The sequence below is a fragment of the Miniopterus schreibersii genome, assembly GCF_964146895.1.
Source record: "Miniopterus schreibersii genome assembly, chromosome: 4".
Classification (NCBI taxonomy): domain Eukaryota; kingdom Metazoa; phylum Chordata; class Mammalia; order Chiroptera; family Miniopteridae; genus Miniopterus; species Miniopterus schreibersii.
In genome coordinates, this window is record NC_138105.1 from 93821910 (window position 1) to 93835966 (window position 14057).

Here is a 14057-nt window from a genome sequence, read left to right on the forward strand (position 1 = left end):
GCTGGGACCCCTCCCTCCTCCAGGAACCCTCGCCGCCAAGATTCCCTCCCAGGTTTAAACCCCGGCACCGCGTGTGGGCCCGCGGCCGTGTCTCCGCAATTCAGCCCCCATCCACCTGTGTCTCCACCGCTCCTACCATCTCGGTGCTTCTCCAGCTCCCTGGTTATAGGGCTTCTGTTCAGCCAGATTTCAGGACGTTCTGAGTGACGGTGGTTGTGTATTTTAGTTGTGATTTTGATGTGGTTGTGGGAGGCGGCGGGTGCAGCTGTTACCTACGCTGCCGTCTTGTTTCTCTCCTATAACTCAGTTTTAAAGGCAAAGAGGTTGAGGCTCAGCAAGGTTGATTGTCTTTCTGAGCTCACATAGCCAGGGACTAGAAACAAGCTTCAAACCCAAATCCATCCGATTCCACGGGCCAGGCCCTTCCCTCTGGTGCTGTATAGACTTCTTTTTGGCTTTTTACTTTGAAAACTCTAATTCAGAGGGATCGATTTAGCACAAACCTGGTTTCTGCTTCATGTGCCTCCACTCCTATGCAAGAGTCTCTGATTTTCTTTATCAAAAGCTATAAAAAGAATGCATTCTGTACTGTTCCCAGAGAGTTCCTCCACACCCATATTTCTCTGAAATAGCCATTCCAATGAGTATACAGCGTCTGCGTGGGGCACACAGCCAGAGCTGTGACTTAGCGTGCATTCTCACAGAAAGCACCCAGATACTTCTCCGTGGCCACATCACACAGAGTGAAGTAAATGACCCAGGAGTCTGCTGCGGGCGCCTGGGAAGGCCTGGGTCACTTGCCCACAACTGCTGAGTCAGAATCAGGCCCTTGTCAAGGACTCTGCAAACCTCCCTCACCACCCTCACTGTGGGGCAAGTCAACCAGACAAACACATGAGCAGGTAGATAAATAAAGAAAGAAATCGTCCAATGTCATAGGAGGGCTGTGCCACTTTCGCGCCCCTTTTGAATGGAGACGTTGGCAGCTCTCGCCCCTGAACTGGCAATTCAGAGCAGTTTGATTGCCTGCTTGATTGTTTGCAAGATAACTGCGCGATTGTCAGTGACAGGGTAATTTACTGGAGATTGCCGTGTCAGACGCCACGGGAGGGGCTTGCTGGCATAAAGATGCGATTCTCATGACTGACAGGCCACTGGGAGATTGGAGTGCCAATTTAAAGTTCACGGTGTCGTCTGCAAGTGTTTGGCTGCGGCAGCCCGTAATCACGCAACATGATGAGGTCATTACAGGCGTCACGTGTGCTCACGCCTGATAACGGATAGGACCCCAAACCCTCCATCTCTGGAGCAGGCAGATGTAAATACATAGGAGGAAATCATTTATATGGGTTTTTTCTCTTTTTTTTTTTTTTAGCATTTGCCATTTGCTATTGCTGATGTGTTTGTAGGACATCTCCTGCCAGACAGGCCCTTGAATAAAAAGCCCAAAATACAAATCGACAGAATAGTGGGGGGATTTGAGGCCCACGCTTCTGAAGTGCTCACAAGTCCGGAACAAGTGGCAGACTGGAGGGGGCCGGGAGAGGAAAATGCTCAGTGCTTAATAGGAAAGCTGTCTTAAGTTATTATCTGACCCTACTGAGGTCCTCAAGCCGGCTGTTTTGAGGGGACGTGTAAATGGGCTGGGGGGAGGAGGGGGCACATTCCCAGCTTTAGGAGAGAGAGGCCGCCAGAGATGGATGGGACTCCTAATGCGAAGCGGCCGGCGGCCTTACAGAAATCTGCAGCGCTAATAACAGTGGGTTCTTCTCACCTGAGATGTTTCTGCAGCTGTTGAATGAGGCGCTGCCAACATAGCTCAGCGGGATATTTTTAAATCCAAAGCAGGCATTGCGCGGTAGATTCCCTCTTTCTATGGAAAGTGGTCCGTGGAGGGTGATGTTAAAGGCAGAACACTGTGCTTGCTTTTCTTTCCCTTACTCTGCCAGGGGCTCCAGGATCCACTTGCCAGTGGGTCTGAAACAATGGCTCAGCATCATCGGCTGCTGCCGACAAAATCCTGTGGGACTTTGCATGGGTGTGAGATTTGCAGGGCTCTAGGGAGCTCCCCCGATTCAGCCAGCATGTCGGGCTGAGGTGTTCAGAGCCTCGGCTTTGAGTGTCTCCAAATTTGAAGTTTGTGTGCCTGCTCACCATCCCATGTCTGCGTCTCTAGGAAATTTTGTAAATCTCATTTGTGTGATGAGGCTCACAAGCCCCGTTCGCCAGAGTGGAAAATGAGAGGCTAGTTTGAGTCATCTAGAGCCGAGCGAAACACACAACCTCCTAATTTGTTTGTTTGCTAAAAAGAAAGTAATGCATTAAAATAATTGTACATTAATTGCTAAATTACAGTGGAACTTTGGTGAAATTACATATTTCGATTTTGTTCACAGAACCAAACGAGAAGGGTAATGCCCAAAAAAATCTACACCGTAGTAAATTTAAAGCACATGGCCAGGCCTCTGATTCAGCGTTCAGGTACAAATGTTTGTCCAGTCACGGCCTAGGGTTTGAGTGCATGCTTCTATGATGCTAATTATGGCCCAGAAATGCCTTGCTGTCAAATCCAGGAGGTACGAGCAAGTAATTCTCCAAGCGCCTTCACTGTGTTCAGTCAGTTCCCAGAAGAGGAAATAAGGGTTGGCCAACTAATCGGTTCCAGTAGGAAATTCCAAGGAGCATACACTGCCCTAAACATCCCCATCCTTGTTATTAACGAACAAGTGAGGAATGGGAAACCGTCATATATTCATTCAACAAACATCTGTCGAGCACCCAGTTCTGTGGTCGGCACTAATGAGGCATGAATATAGAAATGAATTAAGACACAGCTCTCCTCTTCAAAGAGCTCTTTTCCAGTCAGGAAGACAAGCGTACAGAGACAATTAATTCTAGGACAAGGAAGTTGGCATTAGCAACTGTTTCTAAAATTGATTGTGTATTAGAACCACATGAGAATCATGTTTAAAATGAAGCTTCCAGAACCTGCTCCTGGAGGCTGTGGCTGGGGGAGGCCTGGGGCAGGCCCTTGATTCTCCCAGGAGTTTGATGCAGCACCAATCTTGAGAATCTCTGATTCAGGGGTACACGGTGATTCAGGGGTACACGGACTGGACTACCTAACCTAGCCAGGGCCACCATCCAGAAGGCTTCCTGGAGGAAGAGGCCACACCTCACTTGGATCTTAAAGGATGAGTCATACCTCTTTCCCCCACTGTATTGTCAGCTCCTTAAGGACAGATACCACTGTTCTCTGTTCTTTGTTCCCTGTTTTATTTCCAGAACATGGATGGCACTCAAACAGCTGTTGGGTTGTGGATGAGCACATGGGAATTAGCCCAGGAAAGGGGTGGAGGGATGGGAACCTAAGCAAGGTAATGAGGATGTTCAGAGTCCCGCAGATATGCGGTAAGATGGGAGCAAAAGCAATTGAGCGAACTCATGGCTTAAACGCTGGGTCTTCAAGCCAAAGTTATTTCTCTTCCCCTTTCCTGGCAAATGTAAAACTCCCCGTACCTGGTTCTCCACCTGCTCAGCAGGACCCTCTCAGGCCTGGGGGGGGGGGGGGGGGGGGGCAGGGACTCAATGCTTTTCTCCACTGACGCCAGATTTCGGGAAGCCCACTCATCATGGTTACTTGTGCACCAGTTCGCACAGGCCCCTGAGAAGTGGCTTCAAGTCCGTTTTCGTTCTGTCTTGGGGTTTTTTGGTGTGGTTTTTTTTCATCTTTATTGTTGAGACTATTACAGGTGTACCACTTTTCCCCCCAATTGACCCCCTCCACTTTGCTCCCACCCCCTCCCCAGGCCTTCACCCTGTTATTGACTGTGTCCATGGGTTATGCATATATGCATATAACTTCTTTGGTTAATCTCTTCCCACCCTCCACCCCCTTTCCCTCTTTCTTCTGAAATATGATCATCTGTTGCATGCGTCAGTGTCTCTGCATCTATTTAGTTCGTCAGATTCTTTTGTTCATTAGCTTCTCCTTAAAGAAGACCCTTCAACATTTCCTGTAGTGCTGGTCTGGTGGTGATGAACTCCTTTAGCTTTTTCTTATCTGTGAAGCTCTTTATCTGACCTTCAGTTCTAAAAGATAGCTTTGCTGGGCAGAGCAATCTTGGTTGTAGTTCCATGTTTTTCATCACTTTGAATATTTCTTGCCACTTCCTTCTGGCCTGCAAGGTTTCTGCTGAGAAATCAGCTGACAGTTGTATGGGTGCTCCCTTGTAGGTAACTAATTGCTTTTCTCTTGCTGCTTTTAAGATTCTCTCTTTGTCTTTAAGCTTTGGCATTTTAATGATGATGTGTCTTGCTGTGGGCCTCTTTGGGTTGGTCTTGTTTGGGACCCTCTGTGCTTCCTGGACTTGTAAGTCGATTTCTTTCCCCAGGTAGGGGAAGTTTTCTGTCATTATTTTTTCAAATAGGTTTTCAATTTCTTGGTCTCTTTCTTCCCCTTCTGGCACCCCAATAATACGAATGTTGGGCCTCTCGAAGTTGTCCCAGAGACTCCTTATACTATCTTCATATTTCTGGATTCTTTTTTCTTTTTGCTCTTCTGGTTGGATGTTTTTTGTTTCTTCATGTTCCAAATTGCTGATTTGATTCTCAGCGTCCTCTACTCTACTGTTGATTCCCTGTAAATTATTCTTCATTTCAGTTCCTATAGCCTTCATTTCAAGTTGGTACTTTATTATGTTATCGATTTTCTCAGGTATTTCCCTAATAGTCTGCTTAAACATCCTTATAAACAAAATTCTGAACTCTCTATTTGTTAGCTTGCTTGGATCTATTTCATTTAGTTCCTCTTCTAGAGATTTCTTCTATTCTTTCCTTTGTGACATGTTTCTTTGCCTCCACATTTTGGCTGCTTCCAGGTGTTTGTTTCTATGTATTAGGTAGAGCTGCGATGTCTCCTGGAATTTGTAGAACGGCTTTGTGTAGTAGGTGTCCTGTAGGATCCAGTGGCTCAGCCTCCCCAGTCACCTGAGCTGGGCCTTCTAGGTGCCCCCTGTGTGGGCTGTGTGCACTGTCCTCTTGTAGTTGAGCCTTGGTTGCTGTTGGCATCACTGGGAGGAATTCACCCCCAGGCCAGTCAGCTGTGAGGACCCGCTGCAACTACAGCCAAAGAGCTGCTGTGCTGGAGACACCCCTATGGAGCAGGATTTACTTCAGTGGAGCTTTGGTGTTCACCAAGTGTGCCCCTTGAGTGTGTCACTCGTGGGTGTGGTAGGGTTGTAATCCAGTGTGGTTGAGTCTGAGCACCAGGTGCACTGTCTCTGGGGCCTCCTGGGAGGTGCATAGTCAGCTTGTGCCAGTGCCTTGCCCAGGGCCACCCAGCATGAGCTACTCAGCAAACCGTAGTTGGCTGCTACTTGTGCTGGGCTTGGCGGTGCCCAGGAGAGGCCAAGCTATGAGCCAATGCAGGCTGCCACTAGTGCCAGGCCTGGGGCCACTTATCAAGCCCTATGGGGCACGCTGCTGTTTGTTTGAGAGATTTTAGGAAAGTCCTAAGCATGAGGCTTGAGAGGCCACTTGCACAGAAAAGCCCCTGGAAATGGCCTGGATGAGCTGCAGGTGGGGAGGGCGGGGCCTCCGGGAATCACGGGGCGGGGCCAAAGGCGTGAGTCAGGTGCTGGCGACTCAAATATGGCGCCTGCCTGCGGGCTGTGTGCGGGAGGACTCGCCACAGGAGCCATGGCCTCCGCCAGCCCTTCTGCCCGGGAGGAAGCCGCCCCTCGGCCTCTCGCCGGGATCTCAGGCAGGTTAGTTCCCCCGAGTGTCCCGGGTCCTTTCAGGCTGCTGCCCGGCGCTGGGCTCAGAGGGAGCTCGTCGGAGTGAGTCTGTGCGCGCGGGGCCCCTAAAGAGGAGAGCCTGGGGCCCCTGCAGCCTCCACGACCCTCAGCGATAGTCCCCCACTGGTTTCACAGTCCTGGGCTGGGGGCCTGCTGTGGAGCTGGGACCCCTCGTCCTCCGGGAAACCCCCACCGCCAAGATTCCCTCTGGGGTTTAAACTGTGGCACTGGGTATGGGCCCGCTGCACTGCCTTCTCTCCACCTCCTGCTGGTCTCGGTGCTTCTTCAGCTCCCTGGTTGTGGGGCTTCTGTTCAGCCAGATTTCAGGAGGCTCTGAGTGAGGGTGGTTCTGTATTTTAGTTGTAATTTTGATGTGGTTGCAGGATGCAGCGGGTGCAGCTGTTACTTACGCTGCCATCTTGTTTCTCTCCCACTCTGTCTTGTTTTAAAGCAAAGTGTATGTTTTTATTCCTAAACACTCAACAAATACCTGCTTAGAAAAAATAGAAATTCTAGAAAAGAAAAGTAACAGAATAGAAACACACTTGTCTATGACCTAGGGATTACCATTTGTCATCATTTTCGATTATTTCATTGAAATCTTTTATTTTCTCTCCATATATACTGGAATGACACTAGGCTCGTATGTGAAACCTGCCGAGTCAGGCCAGTGGGGAGGGTCGATGGGCCTCAGGACAAAGGCGTTAGCATCTCTGAGCGGCCTTGTGCCATGAATCCACTGACCCTGGCTCCACCTCTGACCTTCCAGATGGCCTGGTGGACTGCCTGGACCCTGACTGCTGCCTGCAGTCGGCCTGTCAGAACAGCCTGCTCTGCCGCGGATCTCGGGACCCCCTGGACATCATTCAGCAGGGCCAGACGGACTCGCCCACCGTGAAGTCCTTCTACGACCGCATCAAGCTCTTGGCGGGCAAAGACAGCACTCACATCATCCCCGGAGACAACCCCTTCAACAGCAGGTAGGCACGCTCAGACCTTGCAGGCTGCCGAGGTCCCTGGTTCCCTTCCTGTGAGAGCAGGACCAAGTGCTTCTGGCTTTTCTATGGGCCCAGTTGATCTCCAGAGCGTAGTCATCGTCTCTCTCTAGGATTTGGCCACCAGAACCTGCTGGAGACACCTGTTGATGGCCTTGTTTTTAGATCTATTTTATGCTCTCATATTTTTTGATATTATCAGTATTATTTTAAGTCTCCCTTTATAATACCTCTGATCGTGGCTTTTGTTTGATTGTTGCTGAAATATTTCATTCAGCGGAGTATTAACTTGATAGCATAACTTATTCTGGCATCTTAGAGTGAAGATGATGCCAGCTGGTAGATTTATGTAGCACCTTTAATGAGCCAGAGACTTTATGTAGATTAGCCCTCATCCTCAAGGCAACCCCATCAATTGTGTCTGCTAATTGCCTGCTTTGTGCCAGGCATTGTGTCAGCCAATGCATTGTACCTCTCATTTCAAACTGGTGGGGTTTCTCTTGAGTTTATCTTTGCTCTCAGTTGCTAATGTGAGACTTATGAATATTCTAGGAACAAATTCTGGATTTATTTTGTTGTCAACTTGGCCCCTGTCTCCCTGCGCCACCCAGGACAAGTTAGAAGTGTATCCCTAGACGAGAGAGCAAGGGGAAGGGTTGGCTTTGAGACACCACCCATACCCTCCTCTCCTCTAGGCAGTGTTTCTGATTCTGAGGGTGAGAAGGAGCATAGGAGACACAGGGGTCTTCTTATAGCCTGCCTGCTCATCCCCGAGCTCACTCTTGGTCGGTCTGGGCCCAGGTGTTGATGGTACCTGCAGATGTGAAAATGGCAGGCATGACTTTCTTAGGGGTGCCCCACCCTATCTCCAAGCCTCTTCCCAGGAAGAAGCAGCAGCGCTGGTTGGGTCCTATTTCACAAAACCTCCAGGAGCTAGGAACCTGAGCAGAGCTGGCCTGGCCCAGCTGAGAGCCCTCATCACTCCATCTTTCTCTCCATTCCCTTTATCCATGCTCAGTTCTGGGTGGCCCCAGGAGCAACTCAGGAGTATGCTACTTAAGCAGCTTCCATCCAGCAAAGAAAATACCAGACTTCACCGCTTACAAGAGCCACTAACTTTATAAGTGATTCTCTTGGAGCCCCCCCCATCGTTAGGCTTTGTAGAGGAGACAGCATCAGGGCAGGACTCAGACTCCGCTCCTCCCTGGAGAGGGTGGGGTGGGGAGGTGGGGAGTAATGGTAGAGCTAATTAATTCGACAGCCCGTCAGAACTCTCTGGGGAGTTGTTCGGCCCCAATTCCTGGCAGGTCTTTGAATACTAGAATTCCAAACAAGATCACCTTGGGCCAGCAACTTTCGTCTCTCCCTTTCCTGGTTTTCCTAAAAATAAAATAGAAAATAATAATCTCAGCCCTCTTCTACTTCAGCCCTCACCATGCCACCCACCCCCGCCCTCAGGTGTGTCATATTAGGCAAGTGATTTACCCTCAAACTTCATTATCTTAACTAGTAAAATTAGAATAATATGTGTAGAATATGCCACACACGGTCATATTATTTTAATATAAGAACCCTTCAATAAAAAGATAAAAGAAACCACAAATCTCTGACCAAATAAAACATTTCCTCTGCTTGTTAAATCCTGATTCTGGGACAGGGATTCTGGAGGGATGTTTCCTTTTGAATTATGAACATAATTCCTATTGCAGAGATCTATAGCTGGTCCTTGCCCTAGGCATAAGCATTTCTGTGCGGTTTGCATATAGTTTGCTTTTACTGTAACTGCCCCTTTCAAAGGCTCTGTTTCAATCAGCTTCCTGTTAACATTTCATCATTTCTACCTTCAGTCTAGTCATTCCCTGATATTCTCCTTTTCATTCTCTTTCTTCACCTGTCCCTGAAAATTTCATCTTATCTTCCTCACCGATAGTCGCCATTTGCAGGAGACACCTGGAGCCAAGATGCAGGAGAGCAGGCAGAATATTTGGTCGACCAGCCCTAGAGATCTGGGCAAAAGAAACTTGCTTTAGATATAGAAAGCTCGCCACCCAAATGAGCCCACGCTCCAGTGCATCGGCTTGGATGCGTAATTAGAAACACAGAAGGTTACTTTGAGACTTAGGTTGAAATTCACTAAGCATGTAAATTTCAGTGCATTGTCTGACAAATAATGAAGAACAAAACTAGAGTAAAAAAAACCTTAATCCAAGACTTCTAAGAAGACATTTCCCCTAGATAATAGCTTACAAAAATAACTAAAATGCCTCATCTCCACCACTATAATTTATAGAGCAGATCTCACTATCTAGATAATATGATAATTGTTACACATCAATAATCATAAATAGAAATGTATTGATAGTGTGTCTGAGCTCAATCTTTGCTGCAAATCAACTGCCTAGAAATGGTAGGAAGCTGGGAGCAATGAAGAATTGGAAAAATAGGGGGTAGAAATCATAGGCACCCCAATAGCTACTTCTTTTCCTATTGCTCTCTGCCAAGCCTAATGCTGCAACAATGATTTATAAGAACTAATAGTTGTATCAAAAAGAAGTGGGGGGACTCCTAATTTTGTTTTCTTATCACAAGCACCTTGCACCTTGTGGTCATCAACAGACATCATGGATTTTAAAATGGTGTCTGGGAAAACCTGTAAGAAATCTTAGTCTGAGCTAAGATAAGGAGCTGAAATTGAACAAAAGAATTATTTGCATAAATTAGTTTCCCACTTTCAAAAGACTCCAGCATTGTGGTTGGAACCAGCTAAAAATGGGATTCATTTGTTAGGCAGCCAGTAGCAGACAATTAGAGCTGTCAGTGGAACCGTCTCAACCCTCCTGAGATCACCCAACTGTTGGAGTTGAACAGTTGGGGGTATTGCCCATAAAAAAGAGAGGTACTTGGAGAAAGCATCCCTCCAATTGTGGGGTCACCTGGGATTGCAGAATTAAGTGCACTCCAAAAATGGAGCAGGTTTGGACAAGATTCTGGCAAAGAACAGGTCAGCTTGATTACCTAGTCCAGGAACCAGGAGTGTGTCCAGGAACCTGGAAAACTCTCTGCCTTCGCCAAATTGCCCAGCAGCTTACAGGGCAGCCGTAGAGCTGCCGACCTGCCTGGCAGGCTGGAGGCTCACTGCAAAAATGGAGCTCTCATTAGTCATTTCTCCATGAAGTCAAGAAACCGTAGGCGAGAGGAGGCGTGTGTGTTCTCCCTCCATGAATTCTGAATAGAATATTGTGGCATCTCTATGGCTTTGTGGGATTTCCCAGAAGTAGCTGGTCAGGTAGGGGACATTCTTGGGAAAGTTCTAGTTACTGTCATCTGAAGAGAGGGGAGCTCTATCTGACAGCAGAAGACAGGTGAGTGGGATTTCAGCCTTCCCCCCTGCTTTCGAGGTAGCAGGAACTTGATATAAGAGAAAAATATAGTTACGTGGAATCCAGAATCCAAGATAGTTCTACCAGAAAATATATATATATTTCTAACATTCTCTTTTCCTCGGGTGGTCATGGATTGTGAGAAATTTTGCTCTTAAAGGGCAGCAAAAAACAATATATGGGAATGTCCCAGCCTCATCATAAGCCTCTGTGTGCTTCCGTGAACCCCTCTGACATCCCAGCTGGGACAGAAAGGGAGCGTCTCCTTCCTCCAGAGACGAGAAAGGAAATGAGTAGCCAGATGGGGAGGCTCTCACCCGAGTAGAATACTCTCTGCCAGGCTAAGGACAAGCCTGAGTGACGAGGGGCAGCCTGAAGGTTGGGCCAAGCCAAAGTCACATGCTGTCTAAAAATGAGGCGAGGCCAAGGGGAGAGAGAATGTGTGAAGGGGGCCCCCTTGCCCAGCCCAGTGAGTGGAGATGCTGCCCCTGGGTTTCACCCCAGCATGTCCCGGTCCTGCTCGTCGAGGGAAGCAGGCACTGCGGCATCCTCTTGCCCACCCCTCTCTGGGAGGTGTGGTCATGTGAGTCGGAAGTTATTGTCGAAAGTATCATCCTTGCCTTGGGGGCCAGATGATGGTGCGGGCAGGAGCAATGGGGACAGGGAAGGATCTTGACACCTGCCCCACCCCACCCCTTGTCTCCTGTTCTCCTGCATGTGGCTCAAAGACTTCTTTCTTTTTCTCTCAGCCTGGTTTCTCTCATCCGAGGCCAAGTAGTAACTACAGATGGGACTCCCCTGGTTGGTGTGAACGTGTCCTTTGTCAAGTACCCAAAATACGGCTACACCATCACCCGCCAAGATGGCACGTAAGTAACTCGTGGGGCTCCACCTACTCAGGACTCAGGGTGCAGACAAAGAGACAGACGGTGCCATTGGCTTGGAACCAACGTGGCTGCCCGTTGAGGAATGGATGCCCACCAGGCCAGACCTCCAGGGAGGAATCCCCCAGAGATGGATGGATGGATGGATGGATGGATGGATGGATGGATGGATGGATGGATGGATGGATAATAGATAGATGATAGATAGATATAGATAGATAGATAGATAGATAGATAGATAGATAGATAGATAGATAGATGATAGATAGATGATAGATAGATAGATAGATAGATAGATAGATAGATAGATAGATAGATAGATGATAGATAGATAGATGATAGATAGATAGATGATAGATAGATAGATGATAGATAGATAGATAGATAGATAGATGGATAGATAGATAGATGGATAGATAGATAGATAGATAGATAGATAGATAGATAGATAGATAGATAATAGATAGATATTTGCTTTTTGGTATGGTATCAAAAGTAAAAATAAATAGAATAGCCAAGCTACTCAGTGCTGCCAACAGTTCCCTCCTTTTCCCATCTCAGGTAAATGCCTCCGTGTGTGTGTGTGTGCGTGTGCGTGTGCGTGTGCGCACTGGGGGTGGCTGGGGTGGATTCCAGGGAGAGGAGGGAAAGCAGCTCTGAGAAGCTCACTCCTTATTTTAAATCAAAGGCAGCGCAGGGTGACAAGGAGCCACATGACACAGTGTCCTGTGGTGAACCCCCTCTGCTTTCATCTGTGGCTCTAGGAGTTGTGTTGTTTTCGCCCCTGTTTTGAGGAGGTGGGATGTAATCAGAGAAATCTAATTAAATACATTTAGCCGTCACCCTGCTGTGCGAAGGAGCCAACCTTCCCCTGTTATCTTCTGATTAGAAACACACACCCATGCAGCCCCCACCAAGATGAAAGCCCTGTCATTTTCTTAATCCATTGGGCACCACGAGTTGCAATTTAAAGGAAAAGATAAGAATAAAAGAAATCGGTGGGAAGGGGAAATACTCACTCTCCCTGGGCTAAACACACACACACACACACACACACACACACTATTATTAACATTCTATTCCAAACGAAGAGACTGCTGCTATAAATCCCATGCAACACTTTTTCTATAAAACTAGACTCTGGAAAATCCCAGCCATGTCAGGAAATGCGATTCTTGCCTTTCTCTGGTGAAGTCCGGTCTTGTTCTTTAATGTCCTAAGGTAGCCTTGCAGGTCGTTTCAAAAATGACCAGCCCCCAGTAGCCCTGTCCTCACATTCCCACCTGTGCCACCCAAAGAAGACATCCGCTGACTCACATTGAACTCTCAGCATCCACTGAGTTTCTGATTATCTCGCTCACACATTTCTACAGCCAAATCTAATTATTTGAAAGCCCGGGGACCGTGTGCCTGGGTCCTTGTTCATGCTTAGAATCCAGCACTCTTGCCTTGCGGAGTCCTGGACAGCACAGGAGGACGTTTCTGAGTCCTTGGCCTGCTGCCTGACCCGCCTTATGCTGCTCTGTCTCCCTCAGCCGCTTCCTGACTCATTGTGGCCCAAATCCACTGCCCAGATCACCTGGCCAAGCTCCTGGCTCCGTGACTCCCCGTCCTGTCCAGGTCGCAAAGCCGCGGAAGGAGCAGGGTGTTTGGGAGGCTCCACGGAGCCTCGCAGCCTGTTGACCAGGGGCAGTGTGTGCCGCTGACACTGATGGTTTGACTCTGTCCTAACAACTGAAGATGACTTCTTTTCAAAACACTTGACTCTCTTCCGCGTCCTGTACAAAACCGTCCCAGCAGCGTGCGTGCCCCAGAATAAATACAGGGGTGAGCAAAGTGGGTTTACAGTGTGAGTATATGCGAAACACGGAACGCATTCTCGCGTTATTATTTATTTATTAATTGCCGTATTTATTATTATTAACCTACTTTTGCCCACCCCTGTATATACACAAATTAATGTAATAAATAAACTGTTGTACTGCGCATGCTCTGTTATTTATCTCAGTATTCATGCTCACTATGCTCATTTGTTTCATGTCTGTTAAAAAACACCAACGGTGTTACCAGAATTGGGTGAAGCCTATGGGTCCATATATTCTCACCGAGCGTTTGCTGTGATCCAGGCCCTCTGGGAGCTGCCGGGGGCTCTGGAATGAACAAGAGAGCACGGCTGCCCTCGAAGGCTGAGACCTGGTGGAGGGGTAAAGTTTAAGACTGAGACTTCTTGCCATGACCCTCCTCTTCTATTCATCAGGAAGGAGCTCCCTTTACTTTACTAGTGATGAACCTCCATCCAGCTCTTGAGAAACAAAAGGACTAGAGTTTGAGAATGACTGGCAAAAATATCAGTAACAGGGCACAGTAGTGAAGGGGGTCCAAAGGTACAGACTTTCAGTTATAAGGTAAAAATGGCCTGGGGGTGGAAGGCATAGGATGGTGGCTCTAATAGTTAATAATACTGTATTGTATATTTGGAAGTTGCTAAGAGAGCAGTTGCTAAGAGATCTTAAAAGTTTTCATCAGAAGAAGGAAGGTTTTCTAACTGTGCAGGGATGATAGCTAGACTTATTGTAGTGACTATTTTGCAATATGTACAAATATCAAATTGTGTTGTACACCTAAAACCAATCTAGATGTATATGTTATATGTCAACTGTATCTCAAAATAATTATGGTTCTATGAAACAAACAAACAAAAAACACAGCAACAGCCCAGGCGGATGGGAAGAAAACTTTAATGAGCCCCTGTCTGGGTCCTGGCATCGTATCGTTATAACTCCATTTATCAGCCTAGCACGCTGCTAAGTGCTTTACACCAGGGGCGGGAACACACTTTCTGTAAACGGCCAGATAGTAAATATCTTAGGCTTTGCGTGACACGTGGTTTCTTGTCATGACTTTTCAGCTCTGCTATTGCAGCACAAAAACATCTCGATCAAGTAATTGAATGGGCGTGGCTATATCCAATGAAACTTTTCCTACCAAAACAGGGGATGG

At 47.6% G+C, this 14057-nt stretch overlaps 1 protein-coding gene across 2 annotated transcripts in view; it reads left to right on the forward strand.

The window, feature by feature from the left end:
- TENM2 (teneurin transmembrane protein 2) overlaps positions 1-14057 on the forward strand; it is a gene marked incomplete at its 5' end in the record, with an annotated part of 597332 nt that overhangs the window by 518955 nt on the left and 64320 nt on the right. For both annotated transcript variants that reach the window (XM_081135053.1, XM_081135054.1), the window contains 2 exons: positions 6568-6778; positions 10923-11042. In XM_081135053.1, coding sequence (XP_080991179.1) covers positions 6568-6778; positions 10923-11042 — 331 coding nt within the window. The remainder of the gene's footprint in view (positions 1-6567; positions 6779-10922; positions 11043-14057) is intronic.